Source organism: Falco naumanni, chromosome 2, assembly GCF_017639655.2.
Source record: "Falco naumanni isolate bFalNau1 chromosome 2, bFalNau1.pat, whole genome shotgun sequence".
NCBI lineage: Eukaryota > Metazoa > Chordata > Aves > Falconiformes > Falconidae > Falco > Falco naumanni.
In genome coordinates this window covers 46,931,846-46,950,662 of record NC_054055.1, presented here as the reverse complement: position 1 = coordinate 46,950,662, position 18,817 = coordinate 46,931,846, and the positions used below count along the sequence as shown (strand labels likewise).

General features: G+C 35.4%; 1 protein-coding gene across 20 annotated transcripts in view; it reads left to right on the top strand.

Moving 5' to 3' along the window:
* The window catches only part of MYCBP2 (MYC binding protein 2), a 200,832-nt gene that overhangs the window by 147,263 nt on the left and 34,752 nt on the right, over positions 1–18,817 (top strand). For 12 of the 20 annotated variants that reach the window (XM_040584251.1, XM_040584243.1, XM_040584262.1 and 9 more), the window contains 4 exons: positions 1,519–1,644; positions 4,909–5,094; positions 14,905–16,548; positions 17,886–18,055. In XM_040584251.1, the coding sequence (XP_040440185.1) occupies positions 1,519–1,644; positions 4,909–5,094; positions 14,905–16,548; positions 17,886–18,055 (2,126 nt within the window). The remainder of the gene's footprint in view (positions 1–1,518; positions 1,645–4,908; positions 5,095–14,904; positions 16,549–17,885; positions 18,056–18,817) is intronic. The other 8 variants (XM_040584263.1, XM_040584248.1, XM_040584250.1 and 5 more) reach the window with 4 other exon arrangements.

The following is an 18,817-nucleotide window of genomic DNA, read 5'->3' as shown; positions in this document are numbered from 1 at the left end:
AAGTAATTCCTTGCTAATACATAAGTATCTCTTACAGCCTGTTGGTTTTTGGCTTTGAGGTATAAAACATTCTGTGAAGAACGGGAATAACTAATAGTTTTTCATAAAATGCATAAATTGTGGGGGAAGAAAAGTTTATTTAATACTTAGCACAGTATTAATTTTTTTTTGTCATAGATCCTCCATTTTTAGTTATTTCTGATAATGTCAAATTCTGAGGTGCTTGAAGAGCCCAAGTAGCTTCTAGAAACCAAGTATTTGTGCTTTGGAACAGTACCTTACTTTTGAAAACAGGCGGATTTGATAATAGGGTTGTTAACTTCATCATTTTCTATCCTAATATGAGGCTATTTGCTTTTTCAGTAGAAAATAATTTCGCTGAAATAATAGGGTTTTATCCATAAATAATACCATCTTTCAGATTACTTTTGTAATTTCATTATTTAATAAAATGATAATGAAATTTTTAAAAAGAAGTAGGATTTCTGTCAGAGACAAAAACAAAAGTCATACTGAATGCTCAAGTCTGTAGACAGGTATCCAGATACTTTAGCTGAAATGCTATAGCAAGATCTAGAATTGCCTCTAATTGAGAAAATTCTAGATCCTTCCTTTTTTAAACCAAGTTTAAATTTCCAGCCTTCTCCCCGATATATATATATTTTTTTAAAGTTGAATATGTGTGTTATGTAAAAGTTTGTACTATGTGGTTTTGGTCTGAAATGCAATTTTTTTTAAAAATGCCTCTTAGAACAGTTGGGGGTTTTGGTTTTTTTACTTGAATCCACACTAAGTTTAGCACGTTTACAGGACAAAAAGTTGTCTGAGGTGCCAACTTGAGTGTTTAACCTGCATTTGGGAGATTTCTTGTGAATATTTTGTTATAGATAATCAGTTCAAACTATTTCTGACCACATTAAGTCTGTCTCTCATTTGTCTTGGCTCTTGTGTTGCTATGGATGTTCTGAAAGACCCCAGGTTGAGTTTTGTTGGAGATTTTTTTAGCATCATACAGAAAGCAAAACTGTAGTACTCAGTAACAGATATGAATAAATCTGTCAGGTGAAAAAATATCTTATGTCCTGTGAACTATTAGCAGGTAGCCAGGGTTAAAAGTTTATTGGGTCTGAGTTTGCCACGGAAAACTATCCTTTCTCTACCACGCTTTGTCAAATGAATGTAACAATAGCTGTCCAAAGAACAAATACTGAATGGTGCGATGCTAACTGAAAAATGAAATGTTAAGCCTGTTCCTAAGTGGCATATGACGGCAAAGCAGGCAGCAACTCAGTCAGACATAAAAACAGTCTGCATGGTATTAAGTCCTCCATCTTTATATTTTTAGAGCATGAGGTCTAAAGAAGAGAGATGTGCTTTTCTTTTTGAAGAGAATTGAGTGGAGTGGAAGAGTGCTCTCTGTGGAAAAAGAATATCGTTCTTTTGCCGTGTGACTCATCTTTCCAATGTAAATTGGTTACTGAGGTGGTCTAATTCTGAAGTGATGTGTCTTTTTTACAGAGCAAGTCCTTCTAGATCAAAACGTTCAGACTCCTCCTCCAAGTCCTTTTTCAATACAAGCTTTCAGTAAGGGGACAAGCTGTAGTAACGGACAAGGGTTTGATTATGGCCTTGGAAATAACAAAGGTATGTTTTTAGAAACTGATATTTTTCTTAACTTTGCTTAAATTTTTATTACTCATTTCCTACTCTTTCAGGCACCATCAGACGTTCTCCAAAAGGTATAAGCAGTAGTGCAATGAATTGCAAGGTGTTTTACATGTAGTTAATGTTATAACTTTAATTTCACTCAGTCTAAGTACACTGTATAAAAAGGATCATTACAGTTTTGTAAATTACAGCTGAGGCTTTCTATAGTGGTAGGCACAAAATTATAATGCAGGAATGAAAAATACGTACTTGTAAAATAAGGTATGAAAATTACTGGATTTAGAAAGCATGTGCTTCAAAATTATCAGAAACATTTGTAAACACTTCTGACCTATCTTGACATTTTTAAAGTGCCTTCAATGGAATAACAAGATAAAAGATACCATTTGAGATTTATAAGTTGTAAAACTGAAGTTACCTTTAAATCACATAGATACCAGTTACAAATGCTGGGAAATAAATAAAATCTTTTTAATTTTACTGACATAATAATTGTTTCTTACAACCATGGTTTATTTCATTGGCCAGATGTAAATATATATAAGCCATCACAATAAACTCAAACTGGGCTGAATAGATCTAGAAGATTTAATAATAAAGAAGGGACTTTTGCTGAGGCAGATGTCCTTGAGAAATATTACTGAAACAAGGAGCTCTGTGATTCTGCTCTGACATCACTATACTGTGTCCATGTCACTATAAACATGGGTCTAAGGTGTGCTGTGTGTTTTTTGACACCAGCATATATTCTTAGTGGTCTCCTAAATAAAATATCTTGTTTTACAGGAGAAGACATGGGGGAAAAAAATATTCCTAAATGTTCTACTCTGTTATTTCATAACATGAAATAGTTTTATGTCATTTCATAGTGTTTTACTGCAGAAAGAAGCAGTTCATACTTGTCCGTGCGTTGCTACGGGAAACCCTTTTTTTGGACAAAGGCTGGAAAAGTTGAAGTGTTTTCCTTTTGTTTTAATAGGGCCTTTTATACAGAACTGTTTTTCCCAGTTTAGTCATACTCATTTCAAAGTAATGGTTGAATTACAAAAGTGGAAGTGTTTAAGATGTTTGGTGTCTGAGGCAGTATTAAAGCTTGTCTCTTGTCAACTGTGTAATAGTGCAAAAGTATTATCTATTATTTTTTCTGCAGAAGCATATTAGGAAAGGAATTATTTTTTTCCTGTGTTGTCCAAAGATAAAATCTTGGAGTTCAGTATGCTATATTAACAAGCCTTCTAATTTTTCGAAGATATTGTGATTCTTTTTACTGTATTCTATCTTAAATATTTTCTGAGGTGTTATTTTGGATATTGCAGTTACAGAAAGTTTGGAAGCTAGTCCTGGCATTGAATTCTGTATCATTTTATATCCATTATTGTCTTGACAATACCCTCAAACTGTGATGTTTAGTGTGAGCGAGCAGCTCATCTAGCTGACTTTATTCCTTGTGTGTACTGTAATTCCTTCAGAACTGCCCAAGAGTAGAGTTGTTGGCAACTATACTGAAATAATAATGATATTACTTTCCCAAAACAGAATTCTTCAGCTGTATCGTTACTTCATATGTAGTCTTTTTGCATTCTCAGGTCTAAGAAACATTGAGTTTTGTGGAAAATAAAAAACTGAAGGCATAACCATGATCTCTTAGGGAAATTTCTGAATGAAGCAGTTCTTTTGGAGGTGCTTGTTTGTTAAAAGAAATTCTGTAGAGATGCACTAGCTTCAATGAAAATTCAGTCACTGTATATGAATGTTTCAAACTGCTGGTCAAATATAAAGATCCCTATGTAATAGGTCTGTGTTTACGGTATGACCTGTGAGGAAGAAGACATAACTCCCACAATCCTTCTGTTTGATTTAGCTATGTCTTCTCTATTCCAGCTGTCTGCATTGCAGGCAAGTCTTTAATATTCCTCATGAGTAACCCTACCCACCTCCATATTTAATTATTGTGGGCAGATGACTTTCAACCTCTTCTCGGATGTTCTTCCATTTAAAATAATTATTTGGTTTAGGAAATAGGCCTGTCATATTTGAGAATAATAGTTGTTGTCAAACATGTCAATCACTTCTGGGTTATTAAGGTAGGAATGATTGCTGTCCAAGTACTGATTCTAGTATTTTGTAGTTATACTACTTCCAAAACAGTGGAATAAAATTGGTCTTTTTGATAATGTGTAGATGATTATTTAGAAAGGTGTTCCAGGTGGTTTTAGGTATTTTTGTTTTCTGAATTTTGAAATCACAATATCAAGAAAATAGGTGCAAATTTTAATTTTAGAATTCTTAGGTAATACAGGGTTCCATACACCCACTAGTCTTTCTCTAATTCCATGAAAAGACGATTTATAATGATCCAAAAATGTTGTAAATTCAGTGAGTTGTAAATACCATATTAGTTTCTGATTTTTTTACTAGGGTTTCTAGAACGCTGTCAATGATATGAATTTGCAGAATAAAGTGTTGCTGTAGGATTTGTGTGGTGATGGCTCAAATCTGAGACTCAAACTCTTTGTGTCTCCCAGCTGATATTACTAAGTATACTTCAAATTATGACATGGTGTGATAAACTGCCTTCTTCCTGTAGGCTTCATGTATTTCTAATGCTCACACAGAATTTTTTGAGAATTGGCATTGAGAAATTAAAATTATTTTTAACTTGCTAGTTTTTTGAAGGCCTTCGTTTGCCTCACAACAAATGAATGTAGTTCTTCAGAAAACCAGTTCCAGTTCCAAAGTGGTACTTATCTTAAAAAAAAATTAACTTAAATCTGATCTTTAAAAACAGCATGACAGAATATTTTTGAAGGTATTTGCAAAAACGAGCAAATATTTACCAAAGCCTTGGCACAGAAATACACTTGCCAAAGCCTAATTACATGTTATCTTTCCCTTCTCATCAGTTTTTCTAGTCTTTTTTTGCATGTTCTGTTGCATGTGTGGATTATTGTAAATGCTAGGGATTTCTGTTTTCTTTGGCTGCTCTTCATTTTTTAGCAAGGCGAATATAAATCTCTGTTTTGAAATGTTTTAAACAATTGCAGTAAAATATCCATGATCCTTAAAAACCCTGCTTGTACTTTTTAGTGATTTTATTGCCATGCATGCAGTGAGATTTTTATGTTTAGCCACAACCAGGGTTGTATGTGGCTAAATAAGATCTATGACCTTTTTCTGTTACCACCATTTAAACTTTGAGCACCATTTTACTCTGCCTTTCTGGAGAATGACAGGTTGTAGTTTTGACTGTTTTGCCCACTACAGGTGACCAACTGAGTGCCATACTGAATTCCATTCAGTCACGGCCAAATCTCCCAGCTCCTTCCATCTTTGATCAAGCTGCAAAACCTCCCTCTTCCCTAGTCCACAGTCCATTTGTGTTCGGACAGCCCCTTTCCTTCCAGCAGCCTCAGCCACAGCTTCAGAGTAAGTTTGTCAGCCTTACCTGCCTCATCAGTCCATTTTTCCAGCTTCAACATTGCTGTTCTCAGTTGCTTACCAGCTACTAATCATCCCTCAGTGCACCTCACTGGTTTTGTTTTTTTTAAGTTTTCCATGATTCAGAAGCATGTGAGATAATGGTCCTCAAGAAGTATACTTGTTTAACTTTAATTGCTATATTGAAAATATTTTGCTTTTGTATGTGTTCTGCAGTGTAGAGAAGTTATTAAAGTGCATTTCCAATACTGTGTGCAACTCTAGGTTTATAATTAAGATAAATATTTTGTATGGTACAAAATGTTGATAATTCTTTTAATATCAAAAATAGACTGCAGTAAATTCATAGGCATTACAATTTCTGACCTCCTAAATTCCTGGTTCATCTCTCCTAACTTCAGGGATGTGGCTGGAAGGTGGGAACAACTTGGCACTGCTCATAAGAAAGGCTTTGGTACCAGTGTTTTGTTGGGTACTCATAGGTTTGGCATGGATGTGAATGTTTGCACCTTGAGGTGAATAGCAGTTAACCTGGTTACTGATGGGAGGACAGGAAACTGTTTGGTTTTTCACTAGTGAGAAATCAAAGCTCAGTATTTATGATGGATAGCAGATATTGCAGTAAATTCTTCCTTATATACAGAACAGGTATGGCATGGGTCACAGGAATAGTTTTCTTTTGCCTCCCATACTGTCCTTCAGAAGTGCCTCAGTTCTTTCTTGTTGAGACCCTGTCAGTCAGTTCAGCCTCTATGTCTGTGCAGTCCTGGATCTATCCAGCTCAGCTTATTGACGTGACATTGCAATGCTTCATGTGAGAACTAGATTAAAATCTCTAATTCACTTTTGTAAAGACTATCAGAAATATTCTGACAGTGATCTTCTGTACTTATGCTGGATTTAAAACAACACCCTGAATGCAGAATATTCTAAAACCTACTCAGAAGAGAGGTGATTGCCAGTGGTATCAGTGGACTGTCAGTGAGAACTTGTCAATTGTATATTCTTTCCCATCGCTTTCAGTTTTCTCCTCTTGTTCAGAGCAGTAAAGTCAGTTTCTTATCCAATTTTGCATCAAAAATAACGCTAATTGTTTTATTTCAAATTTCAGATTATTTGTCTTATAGTGTTTAGACGTATATTGTATGAAAAGAAAAGCTGTCAGCATTTTTTGTTGGCTGCCCAGGAAGATGTTGCTCAATGGATTTGCCTATCCAATGGATATAGATAACTGTATTCAGTAAGCTGCATCCATGGTTTGTGTTTTATAACACAAACCTGATATATATCCCTGATTTAATAGCAAGCCTTTTTTGTCAGATAGTGGGGGCATGGGTAGTCTACCAAATAAAGTAATAATGAAACTAGGAAAATTTTTCAAGTTTGTGTCTCATTTGGGATCTTAGCTTAGTACAAGATCTCAAACAATATGTTTTTTTGGCCTTCCAGCAGGGCAAAAATCATCAGCCAGAACTGTTGCACTAACTGTGGTTTGATACAAGGACTTTCTTCCAAATTGTTTATTATCTAATACAGGATTTGATGCAGATAATACAAATTATGCATAAAGGATAGAAATAATAAGATTTTTGTTTTCACTGCCAAAGTTTAAGAATAATATGGAGGAAAGTTTCCTGTTTGAACTTCCTTAGTTTTTTGCAAATTTGTTAATTCTCCATTTACAAGTTCATCCAAATTCCAAATATTGTCAGGGAGGCCTGTAAGACTATATTCACATACTTTCTCATTTAATAGTCAAGGAAATTAGGAAGGATATATGACTTTAGATTAAACATTTTATTTTAAGCAGTTATTCTATTATTACTGTGTTTCTTGAAACTTTAAATATTAGAAAGTAATGGATGACTTTGCAATATAATAATAATTAGAATAGCGAGCATGTATGCAATAAAATTATTTAGACAGAAAAGTTTTATTTGGGTCAGATTCTGCTGTGTGACTTTTAATGTGTTCAATACTGATGCAGCTATAATAGAACTGTAACAGAAATGCTTTTTAAGTGTGCGATTTTCATTTGTTATTTCCAAAGAACTTCATAGCCTTCTGTTATCAAACATGTAATTCAAAGTTAAACATTTTAAACAACATATCCCAAGGCTTTGTGTGAAGTCACTTGGATTTTTTGCCCTAGGCAAGTTTACTTTTAGTTTCAAATTGTGTTCTGTCCTTAAGTGCTTCTTGAAGTTAGATCTAAATATTAAAATAAATGTTTATAGTCAATAACTGCTATATTAAAGGGACTAATGATAGTCTAATAGTTGAAAGAAGTTGTGCCAGCCTAGATTACCATGGCCTCAGAAGTTATATACCAAATACTGGTCTTGACTGAAAGTCTGCCTGCATAGTTTAGCCTACCACTTAAATTTTCTGTTCTTCCTAAGGACAGATACCTTTCCTCCTGAGGAGAAATTTTATTTGTAAGCATGATTGTGAGGAAAGTTAGGATCATTTGAATGTCCTCTAGAATTATTTCCTTAATTCAGATTTTTACAGTAGAAAGAAAAATGTTGGTCTGAGTATAAAACATACTCTGTGCCAGTGACCGTTTGTAGTTTTCCTTTAGAAGAGTTTGTAGCTTGCTGTTCTTTCTGAAGAATGGTTTCTGTGCTTGGGGTTTGGTTTGGTTTCCCAATACATTTAAGGAAGAGGTCAAGGGCTTGTCACAACCTTTTATCTTCCCGTACAGTGTCTGGTTATTTTTTTTGTGGAAATACTACGGTTTTGGACAACCACTTCCTCAGATACAGTGCATGAAATAATAAGTAATGTCTCTGTTTTTCTTTTCACATCATAAACAGGTAAACTAACAAGAGTCTTGTGTGTTTTGTCAAAGAATTTTTTATAGAAGGATTATTATAAAGAGAGAGGAACTGTGTTATTCAGTTTTGTGTTATTTGGTAGAACTCCATGAAGGGCTGCTTGTTCTGTTCTGCTTCATTCCTTTGCTAATTTTCACACATGGTCACACAAGGGAAAAAAACAAACAAGCTTAAGATGCTCTTGTGATGTGTTTTAATTCCTTGTCAGTTCTTTATGCAGCTAAAAGTCAAAGAAACTAGAAGATATGGCATAACCTAACTGGAGTTCAGGAACAGCTGTATTGACCTGGAATCTTAGCAAGGGTTTTTTTTCCAGAAAGAGCACAAGTTTATATATATTTCTTCTTTGATTATTTCAACAAATCAATCTGTAATTGCTCCAGCCTGTCTATGCCAGCTTCTGAGAAGTTTGCAAAATCATCAGTAACAATTTGCTCAGGACTGCAACCTCCCATAGCTGCAAGATTATTAGTGGTTACTGGATTGATTTGGCTCTGGACTTTGTGAAGAACACCAGTGACTCAGATTCCTTCCGGAAATCTGGCTATAGGTGAAGTGTGGAGGCCTAGAGGGTCAAGGAAGATCTTGTTTCCTTCAGCAGTGTGTATGGGGTCATAAAACTCCTCAGAGGCGACAAGTCAGGGAAATAGGGTTTTGCCATGCTGTCCAGCATCAATTATCAGAATTTCAATTGGCTGTTGAACTCTCAACTTGGGGAAGGAAATGTGAGACCTTGCGGTCACCAGTGTTAGACCTTTATGCCATGTCTCCTCACATCTGAGTTGTTACTGCAAATGAGGAGTGGATTTATAGGCTGAAGAGGCTGTGGACCCTGCCTCATCTGTCACATTCTTCCTCTTCCACGGCAGCCCTGGCAGCTCACTGAGCCGCTGCGCAGCACGGCTACTGCTTCCTGACTCATCTCAGTCCAGCAGAAGCTGCAGTGGTGGGCTGCTGCTCCATACCTTCACAGTGTCCTGACAGGCAGCTTCCTCGCCAGTCCGGCATGTGGTCCCACCGTATCTGATCAACCCCTACCATTCATGTTAGGAGTTTCTTGATACATCCCTTCAGTGCTGTGCTAGCACTTCCTTTTTGGTTTTGGTCTCTTCCTTTCTAGGTGCTAGTTACAATGCACTTAGAACCACTGGCTTTGCCTGCAGTGCTTCTATCCATGTTTCCTAAACTGTAGAGGGGATGCAAAAGACCAGCACACATATGGAGCACATAACTCGTCTTGGTAGTGTTTGAGTAAAATGAGCCAAGCACACTGATCTTTTCTGTATCATGCTGAAATGACTTAATTTTCATGTGAAGCAGCCAGAGAGTTTGGTTTAACTGCTTTTTCAGATGCTGAGTACTGCCAAAGCTTTGTTCCTGAAAACTTGAGCTAATAAGTTAAACAGTTTCATACCCTAGGCTTTACAGATTTGTTAATCAAAGAGATATATGAAGCATACATTTGTCTAGATCAATCTAAAGCCATCCCTGGGGGACTGGTATGGTAAAGTTTGGAGGTAGAGCACAAGTAGTGTCAAGCTTTATTTAAGAAATAAATTCAGTTTATCATATCTTCAAAAATCATAGTTACAGATTATAAGATTATAGATTCATTTTTATTCACCTTTCTAGCACAGGAATGCTTTTTTCAGTTAATAAACTTAGTGGCTCAAGTGTTAGTGCTCCAAACGCTACCTTTTGGTCAAGTACATTGCTAATATTTTTCTAATGATACTGTGTTCCAGCTTTTACTTCCATTCGCTGACTCATTCCCCTCCTATAACAGTACCTAGTACTTTTCTCCCTTTTTTATATTTAATATTCAAACATTTGTTGACTTCAGTATATTCTTTTACTCATGAAAAAAGAAAGAGTCCTTGTCCAACTGTCACTATGACATTTGGCATTTTCAGGATGTGAAAAAAGATACATTGATTGCAGTGCTTCAGGAAATTCGGCTAACAGCCATATCATAGCTTCCACGTCAGTAACAGGGAGCTAAATTTTTGAAGAGTCATCCATTGCTTAGGTGAAGGGGCAAAAGCAGGGCAGTGATTTCCTTCAGCATCATGCAAAAAAGCAGTGGCATTTCAGAAGAAACGTCAACTTACCTCCACTCTCCAGAGACATTTTACCAGTTTGTTGTAGAGTTTGTTTAAAAAAGACTGATGTGGACCAGTTGGTGCCATGTCATGCCTCCTGGATCGGTTTACCAGGGTTTCCACAGAGGAAGCAGGCATAGCTGTTAGAAGACTACATCCTGCCATAGGAATTGAACCACTTCTTATGTCTCCATATTGTGTAGCTTTTCAAGCTGGAGCTATTTCCACATTGAAGGAAAGAGTGTGACTAAAGATACGCTGTCACATTCGAATGTTATGTGAGACAGACCTTGCCTACCTTGTATTTCAGATCTTTGTAGCCTTTGAGGGTGATTCAAAGAGAAGGAATCCTGACAAAAAAGCTGGTCCCTGTGGCTGACCAGTTATCCTGGATAGACATACATTGTTTTCCAAGGCAGCAAGGAGATTATGTGGGAAACGTATTCTCTTCGACCCACAGTCCCCTTGGAACGATTGAGTAGTAGTAAATTGTTCAACATAAACTATATTACAACATTATAAAATATAAGTATTCTTAGACATAGAATGAAAGAATGAAGTGTAAACATGCATTCATGAAAGTAAGCTTAGAAAATATTTTAATTAATTATTCATAGAGTGGAATGCTAGTGTATCAAATTGACATTTTTAGTATTGCCTCTACTGCTACTTTGTGCTCCTGACATGTCTTTCTGCATTTTACCTTTGAAAATCAGTGAAGTGACATCCTGTTACTCAGAAGCTGTATAGTTAGTATTGGATCTCCACATTTGTAGGCATCAGAGTAGGTAATACTGTTCTTAAATCTATGCTAATACTGGATTGAGAAAATAATAGCTTATTTTCTTGTTTTCAAGAATTAATTCAAACATGTGAACGCCTTTTCATTGTACAGTCTATAGAACTGCAGGTCATTGCATAAGATTGGCGGTTTAGTACATTTATGTCTACAAGTTAGTAAACGTAGTACCAGACAAAAAGATGTCTTAAAAAATGTAGGAATTGAAATGACTTATTTTCCATACACTTACCTTATCCCATTTGTGTGAAAGCATCTCTCTAAAACAGAGTATCTTCCAACATAAAAATTCTCTTTTAAATTGTTAATGCAGTACTAATTTGAGGTTTGTTTGGGTTTTCTTCCAAAGGAAGGAATAGGAAATTGAATTAGAAGTAAAAACAACATTACAGGAAAGTAAAATGATAGATTTGAAACTTAAAGTCTCTGCTGTTACATCACTCCAAGTTTCATTTGGAGCTGTACCTCTAACAGATTTTATCTCATTAGACTCTACTGAAATTATCTTGGATTACATCAGAATTTAACTTCTTGTGGTTTTTTTCTTAAGGCAAAATTTTGTTGAAGGGTTGATACACATTTGTTTTCATGTCTATACTGTTTGATAGAAACTCTTCTACTGCTGGTTATGTCTCTTGATAATATTGAGAAACTACAGTTCACATTACATATATAAGTTTTTTGAAACATTTCATTGTTGAGTTGCATTCAGATTTGAAAATAGATGTTTTGATGTGTTTAATACATTTTTCTTCATTCTTTCCAGTGATCAGTGAGACTTTCCAACACAAACATCTAGATGTTCTCTATTTTTGTCAAAAGAACGTGAAAATTGGTCATCTAGAAGACCATATTGCAGGTTTAAATAATTCATCTCTGAATTTACAGATTAAAAGTTAACATTTGAACATTTCAGTTCAAAACTAAATACTGCTGAGGTTTATACCATAAATCTCATTGGCTAGTCTACACATATTACATTCTTAGATCCTAGAAACTAATACTGAAATCACAGAACTTTTTTATTCTTTTAAAATTTAGATCAGGGAAAACATTTGGAAGTAACTTTCTCATTTAAAACTAATGTAGGAGTCTAAACAATTAATTCAGAATACTTAACAAAGGAGATAACCTATCATTTGAAATGCTTGTTTTTATTTCTGCTGCTTTTTCCATTGAATCTGTGCTGCTTCTGTGCAACTGTTTTCCACTGTAGAAACTCCATCCTGCTGCCTTGCTTCTCGTGAGCGTATTTACAAAACTAGTGATGTAGCTGGGCCTGCCTCTGCTATTTCATCTCTCTCTCACAAACTGAAGGGTGGGTATGCATGCCAACATAGCAAGGTTATTCAGATTTTTACATTCAAAATGTGGGGGGGGGCTTTTTTTCCTCCTTCCATTCATTTTCATTTCATTCGCTTAATAAAATAATGTTTTGAAATTAAACATTCAAGTTTGGTATTTGTTGGGAGCTTAATATAGCCAATTCAGTGTTGCCTTCCTGAGTTGCAGCAACTTCGTGGTATGCGATCTAGCTATCTCTTTCTGCTTCGTAAAGACAAAGGTGACTTAATCTAATCTCATAACCCTTGTTTTCAACCACTAGGCAAATGAAATATAGAAGAAAGGAGAAAAAATGCAGGGGGGGGGGTGGTTTTAAAAATAAAGCAGTTTGCTATATGATTATGCAGTTTTTAATTTTGGGGAAATGTTTTTGTGCTGATATAGTCTAGAATGCTAATTAGGATTGTTTACCTGTATATGTACAAATCCAAACCTTTGTTTTTAAAAAACATAAAATATCTTTTATTGCTGGAAGCTACTGTTAAGCCATGCCTTTCATAAGCAGTTTTGTCCTAGAATGTTTTCCTGTTTGATATTCATGCATATACTTGAATTTGATACATTGCTGAACGGCTTGCAGCATCTTCTGTCCTCTAAGCAGACTATTGTTGTCTTTTTGCTTTTTTTTCCTTTATGAGTAATTCTGTAAAAGGTTCTATCTAGAGCATTTTCTCATCTGGCAGACCTTAAATTCATCTTTTTATTTGTTTCTGGGAAAAGCGTGTATAAAGTAATTATGATTTACATTTCTGAATTCATATATCACAAATTAGAGATCTCAAAATAGATCATCAGTAGAACTGGTGAATAACTGAGCGGGCATGAGCAAAATGCTTGGTCTGATATTTAAGAAAATATTTGGTTTTTTCTTTCAGCAAGAACAATCGTTTTATAAACCATGATTACCATGCTATTTCTTAACTTTCCTCTTCCCCCACTCTTCCCCCCCCAAAAAATTACTATAGAACTTACAAGAAAAAATAAAGACAGATTAGACTGTCAGAATTTACTATAATGATGTTTGAGATGTTCTCATTATATTCTGCTGTTTACATTTGGCATATTGTTCCGGAATAAAGACAAAATATTTCTTCTCTGCCTGGAGAGGTATGAACTCCTACCATGTTTTATGTCCTGGGAAGCCAGGAGAGTACCCTAAACTTCAAGCTTGTTAAATATTCTGATATAGGTACCCTTCACTTTTTCCTGTTTGTTTTATTATAAGCTACTTAAATATGGAGGTCGCAAAATAATAAGAATTGTTTGTAACCTGAAGAAGCATCTGGGTTGCTAGACTTTGCTTAATTTTTTATTTGTGTGTGTGTGTGTGTGTGTTGTGAGAGGTAACAGTAGGAAAAACTGCTTGTATATATTTTCTAGCATAGGGATAAGGCTTTATGATTGAGAACTGGAAGAAATTGGTTCAGATCCCATCATGCAGGAGGAAGTAAACACAGATTTCTTACCTTCTAAGTAAATACAGAAGGTCTTGAATAAAAGATGACTGCCTGTCCTCTCTGTTCCCATTAGACATCAAGGTCCAAATTTGAAGATATTCTTTGATTAACCTAAACCTTATTTTTTAACAAATAGGTGTTTCCCAAAAAATGTGCCCAGATAGTAAAAATAACCTTTTCGTATCTAGAAAAGTAAAATAATCCAAAGTACTGTGACCTAATTCTACAAGCTTTACTAGAGAAACTCTACCATGTTTCACTAATGAACACCCATTCATATCAGGACGTAACTAATACGTTCAAGACTTTGCAGTGCTTTGCAATGCTTTGTGGAGAGAGTTATATTTAATTTGCAACAACTGCTGCATTGCTTATCTTATTTTTCAAAATAGAATTCTTCAAGAGAGAATGAGTGTTCACAGAATTGTTAGGATCAGATCGCTTTAATAAGCTACTTATTTGCATATACTTGTTTTGTATGCATTTATATTAAACTACCCATAGTTTTTATAGTTCTGTAGATTAATATATGTACAAAGTCACTGTGCACAGGAACAATAAATTAGTGCATCAAAATAAAAGGACATCATAGCTAAATCATCAACTCTGGTCTTATTGACTGAAAAAGGTGGAATTTTTTTTAGTAGGTTTTGTTCTGGTAGGAGAACATTGACAGCCTGTGGTTTTAAAAAGGTAGATACCTCAGAATATTAACATGAATCATTTTAAGCATGTTTGTAAGCCTCTTACCCAATTTGTCTTATAGCTGTATTTACTTCCTACGTTTCCTGACTGTTGAGCATTAATGAAAATAGGTCTGGTAACAGGCTTGATCTTTCTGCAAGTCTTTTTTTGCACTCAGACTGACACACATAGAGATAATAAATAAGTAATCCCTCGTTTCTGTTGCAACTGTGGTAAACTTAGTTAACTCCTGGCATTTTGCCCAAGGATGTAAATTGTGCTTCCTTTACTAGTGTTTTGTGGAAATAGTTAACTGTGCCTTTTGGTACCGCCACAGTAGTGTTTTCTCTGTGAATATTTCCTAACACTTGTTTGTATGTATCTTTGGGAGAAGAAATGTGTTGAAAATAATCTAGGGGGAAAAAAATCCCATTATATTTCCATTCATTTTGATGTGAACAGAAGCATGTGTTTGATTTTTGTCTTGTGTTCGGGTCTTTAATCTTTGTTTTGTACTATTAAAGGTATCACTGTCAAAATATAGTAATTTAATTATAAAATACACTAAACAGGTGACCGAATGAATTTCACAGGAGCTGCTAGACCGATTTCTCCAGCAGGAAAATCAGACATGTCATCAAAACACAGAGCTGACAGCAGGTCACCCAAGCTCGATGTGCGAATGAATAGAGCTGCTGCTGACCAGAAGAAACCTAGGAATACAGAAGGCTTGTCTGCCAGTGAGTCTCTTATGCTGAAATCAGATGCTGCAAAATTGCGGTCAGACTCTCACAGCAGATCTTTGTCTCCAAATCATAACACTTTGCAAACACTAAAAACTGATGGAAGAACAACTACTGGTCTGAGAGCTGAATCACCAGGGCCAGGAAACCGGTCATCTTCTCCAAAGACAAAGACACTTACAGCTGTTAGATCTGGTGCTAGTTCTCCACGATCCTCATCACCCCATGACAAAACTCTACCTCAGAAAGCTCCTTCCCCTGTAAAAACAAAGCTTGATCCTCCTCGAGAACGCTCCAAATCAGATTCTTACACATTAGATCCAGACACCCTTCGTAAAAAGAAAGTACCACTAACAGAACCCTTAAGGGGGAGGTCCACTTCACCCAAACCAAAAATCATTGCAAAAGATGGAAAACCTGTTACAGAAACTGAAAATAGAGCTCCTTCCCCTCATGTGGTACAAGAAAATCTTCACAGTGAGGTAGTTGAAGTATGTACTTCAAGTACTTTAAAGACTAACAGCATTACAGATAGCACCTGTGAAGACAACACAGAATTCAGAAGTCTGGATGATGGTTCTAATAAAGTTCATTTCAGCATAGGAAAAGCACCGCTGAAAGATGAGCAAGACATGAGAGCATCTCCGAAAGTGAGCCGTAAATGTGCTGGTAGGCACACAAGACCCAAAAAGGAAAAATCCAGCTTTCTTTTCAAAGGCGATGGCTCCAAGCCCGTAGAGCCTGCCAAGCAAGCAATGTCACCTTCCGTTGCAGAATGTGCTAGAGCTGTATTTGCTGCGTTTCTCTGGCATGAAGGAATAGTTCATGATGCTATGGCTTGTTCATCTTTTTTGAAGTTCAATCCAGAACTGTCCAAAGAGCACGCACCAATACGAAGCAGTCTTACTCAACAACCTGCAGAGGAAAAAGAAAACAAGTTGAAAAATAGACATTCGTTGGAAATATCATCTGCTCTTAACATGTTCAACATCTCACCTCATGGACCAGATATATCTAAAATGGGTAGCATAAATAAAAACAAAGTCCTCTCAATGTTAAAAGAACCACCTCTGCATGAAAAGTGTGAGGATGGAAAAACTGAAACTACCTCCTTTGAAACGTCAAGTCATCACACAACGAAATCCAAGTCTCCTCTTCCATTAACACTGCAGCACTTGGTAGCTTTTTGGGAAGATATTTCTTTAGCTACTATTAAAGCAGCTTCCCAAAACATGATTTTTCCAAGTCCTGGTTCTTGTGCAGTGTTAAAGAAGAAGGAAAGTGACAAAGATAACAAGAAAACCAAAAAAGAGAAAAAGAAAAAAGAAAAGGTTGAAACTAGGCCAAGGGGAAATCTTTTCGGTGAGATGGCCCAGCTTGCAGTGGGAGGACCTGAAAAAGATACCATCTGTGAGTTGTGTGGAGAATCCCATCCATATCCAGTGACTTACCACATGAGACAAGCTCATCCAGGTAAGATTACATATTTACTTACATAATTCCCATGTCTATCTGTAAAATATATTGCACACACACGTTTTGGTACTAATTATTGTTATGAAAGTGTGTCAGGCTGTCTTGTCTAACATTTTAACACGGTTCAGTATGTAAGATAAATCAAAACTTATACATGCTAACTTATAAATTACATGGTTTTGTACGTAATTTTAGGTACTTACGGTCTAGGCTTTCAGAGATGCTCAATAAAGTTGTTTGAAAGAAGGCCAAAATAATGAGCTGACTTTACAGTAGACCTTCAGAAACATGCCATTTGTTACGCTTTATGACTGGAAAGTGTGCTGAGAAAACTGGAAATAAAATAAAAAATATGAGATTGGTTAATTTGAGTTTCAATGTTGCCAAAAGTTTTCTATTAGTATTCTACTGTGAATAGTAGAAAACTTTCATGTATCCACTGTGTCAGCACTGGGTATCAGTGACTTATTTTTTTTGGTTTAAAATGTATCTTTTAAAAGAAACCATACAATCCAGTTCAAGTCTCTAGTCAATATGTACTTGCAAAATACAACCTGAGTCTGCTATTTTGTCTCTTTATATGGGTGTCTGAATTTTTTTCAGGAGTTAGTTTATTTTAGGAAAACAAGGTAAATCAGTGCTAGCTAAGCATTACCTTAGCTAGTCAACTGAGCTCAAAAGGTACGTAAGTTGTACTTTTGTTAGCTAATCCCTTCTGAATAATTTTCTACAATTTAGCTAGTAAAAAGTAGCCTTATTAAAGACAAAAATACTTCTGTCTTTTCTAGCTTGTAAATATCACTAATTATTTTGGCAGTTAAGAGAAGTTCAGGCTGATGTATGTGCTTATTTTAGCACTGTATGCAAAGTTAAAGCAAAATTAAGGAGCCTTATTATTCAGCAATTATCGGTGCCTTGAATCTTTCCAAGAAACAGTAATTGGCAAAGGAATGCACTTTGTTTCCTTTTAAGCTTTCTTAGACAGGGGGTAGGGTTTTTATGTTTGTTAAATCATAAATAATGTTGGCTAACATACAGTACTGACCTTACCATCACTCAGCTGTCTGAATTAGGGATCTGTCGATGCTTTGGACAAGTTCGTAATAACAACTGGAAAACTACAACGGGTTTGGATTCTTTGGATACCAGTGGGACACATGGTCATGCACCTTGTTTTTCAGTTACTTCAGATATATGGAAAAGGAGAAAATTAGGCCAAGAGAAGACAAGTGTCGTCTTTCCCTCTCTCCATTCCTCTTTTACAGTAATAAATAATGTAATAATAATCTTTCTTTTGATATAATGGGGTTTTAAAATCTTTTTCTCCAATGTAGGTTGTGGCCGTTATGCAGGTGGCCAAGGTTATAATAGCATTGGGCACTTTTGTGGAGGATGGGCTGGTAATTGTGGTGATGGTGGTATTGGAGGAAGCACTTGGTATTTGGTTTGTGATCGATGCAGAGAAAAATATCTCCGTGAAAAGCAAGCAGCAGCAAGAGAGAAGGTATTTGCATCTGTTTCTTACATGTTTAGCTCTCTATCTGTTTAATAGTACTGTGTTCACAACTTGAAAATAAGGTAGGGCCATTTTAAAAAAAATGGTAATTCAGAATTCTGGAAGGTTTTAGAATATTCACTTATGTCATTGATGGCTTAAAATAATAAGAAGAACCTTTGTTGATTACTTGTGACCAAATTTCTTCCCTTCAGATAGTAGTGCTTTCAAATTTGTAATTTTATTTTTTTATCCCAATAGAACTACACAGCACTGAATGTAGTGCCTAATTTTTTAAAAGTACATGTCATGTTACTTAACTTTGAATTCTGTTTTATTTGTTAACTGAAATGAGTACTGTTTTAACTTTATGTTTGTAGTTTCTTTAATGATCTTAATCATCCAAATCATTGGATACAGATGCCAAATACTGAGCAATTTTTAATAGGAAAAGTACAAAAAGTGTTGTTCTTACATTGGTTTTCCACAACCAATTTCAAATTCTTGCTTAAAGTATACAAATATACTTTGAGGTTTTAAGATAAGCAGAACAATGCTAATTTAACTTTCTTTTTAAACTAAATTTGTTGAAACTTTTTGCACACAAAATTCGTCTTAAGGAAAACATCAAAATTTTCAGCTGTTTATTAAAAGTTTGCACAGTTATGAAAATGATAGTGTCATTAATAGAATAATAGAAATACATAATAGTAATAGAAATATATATATATATATAAAGTAATAGAAACATTTTAGAACGGGAAGGATCAA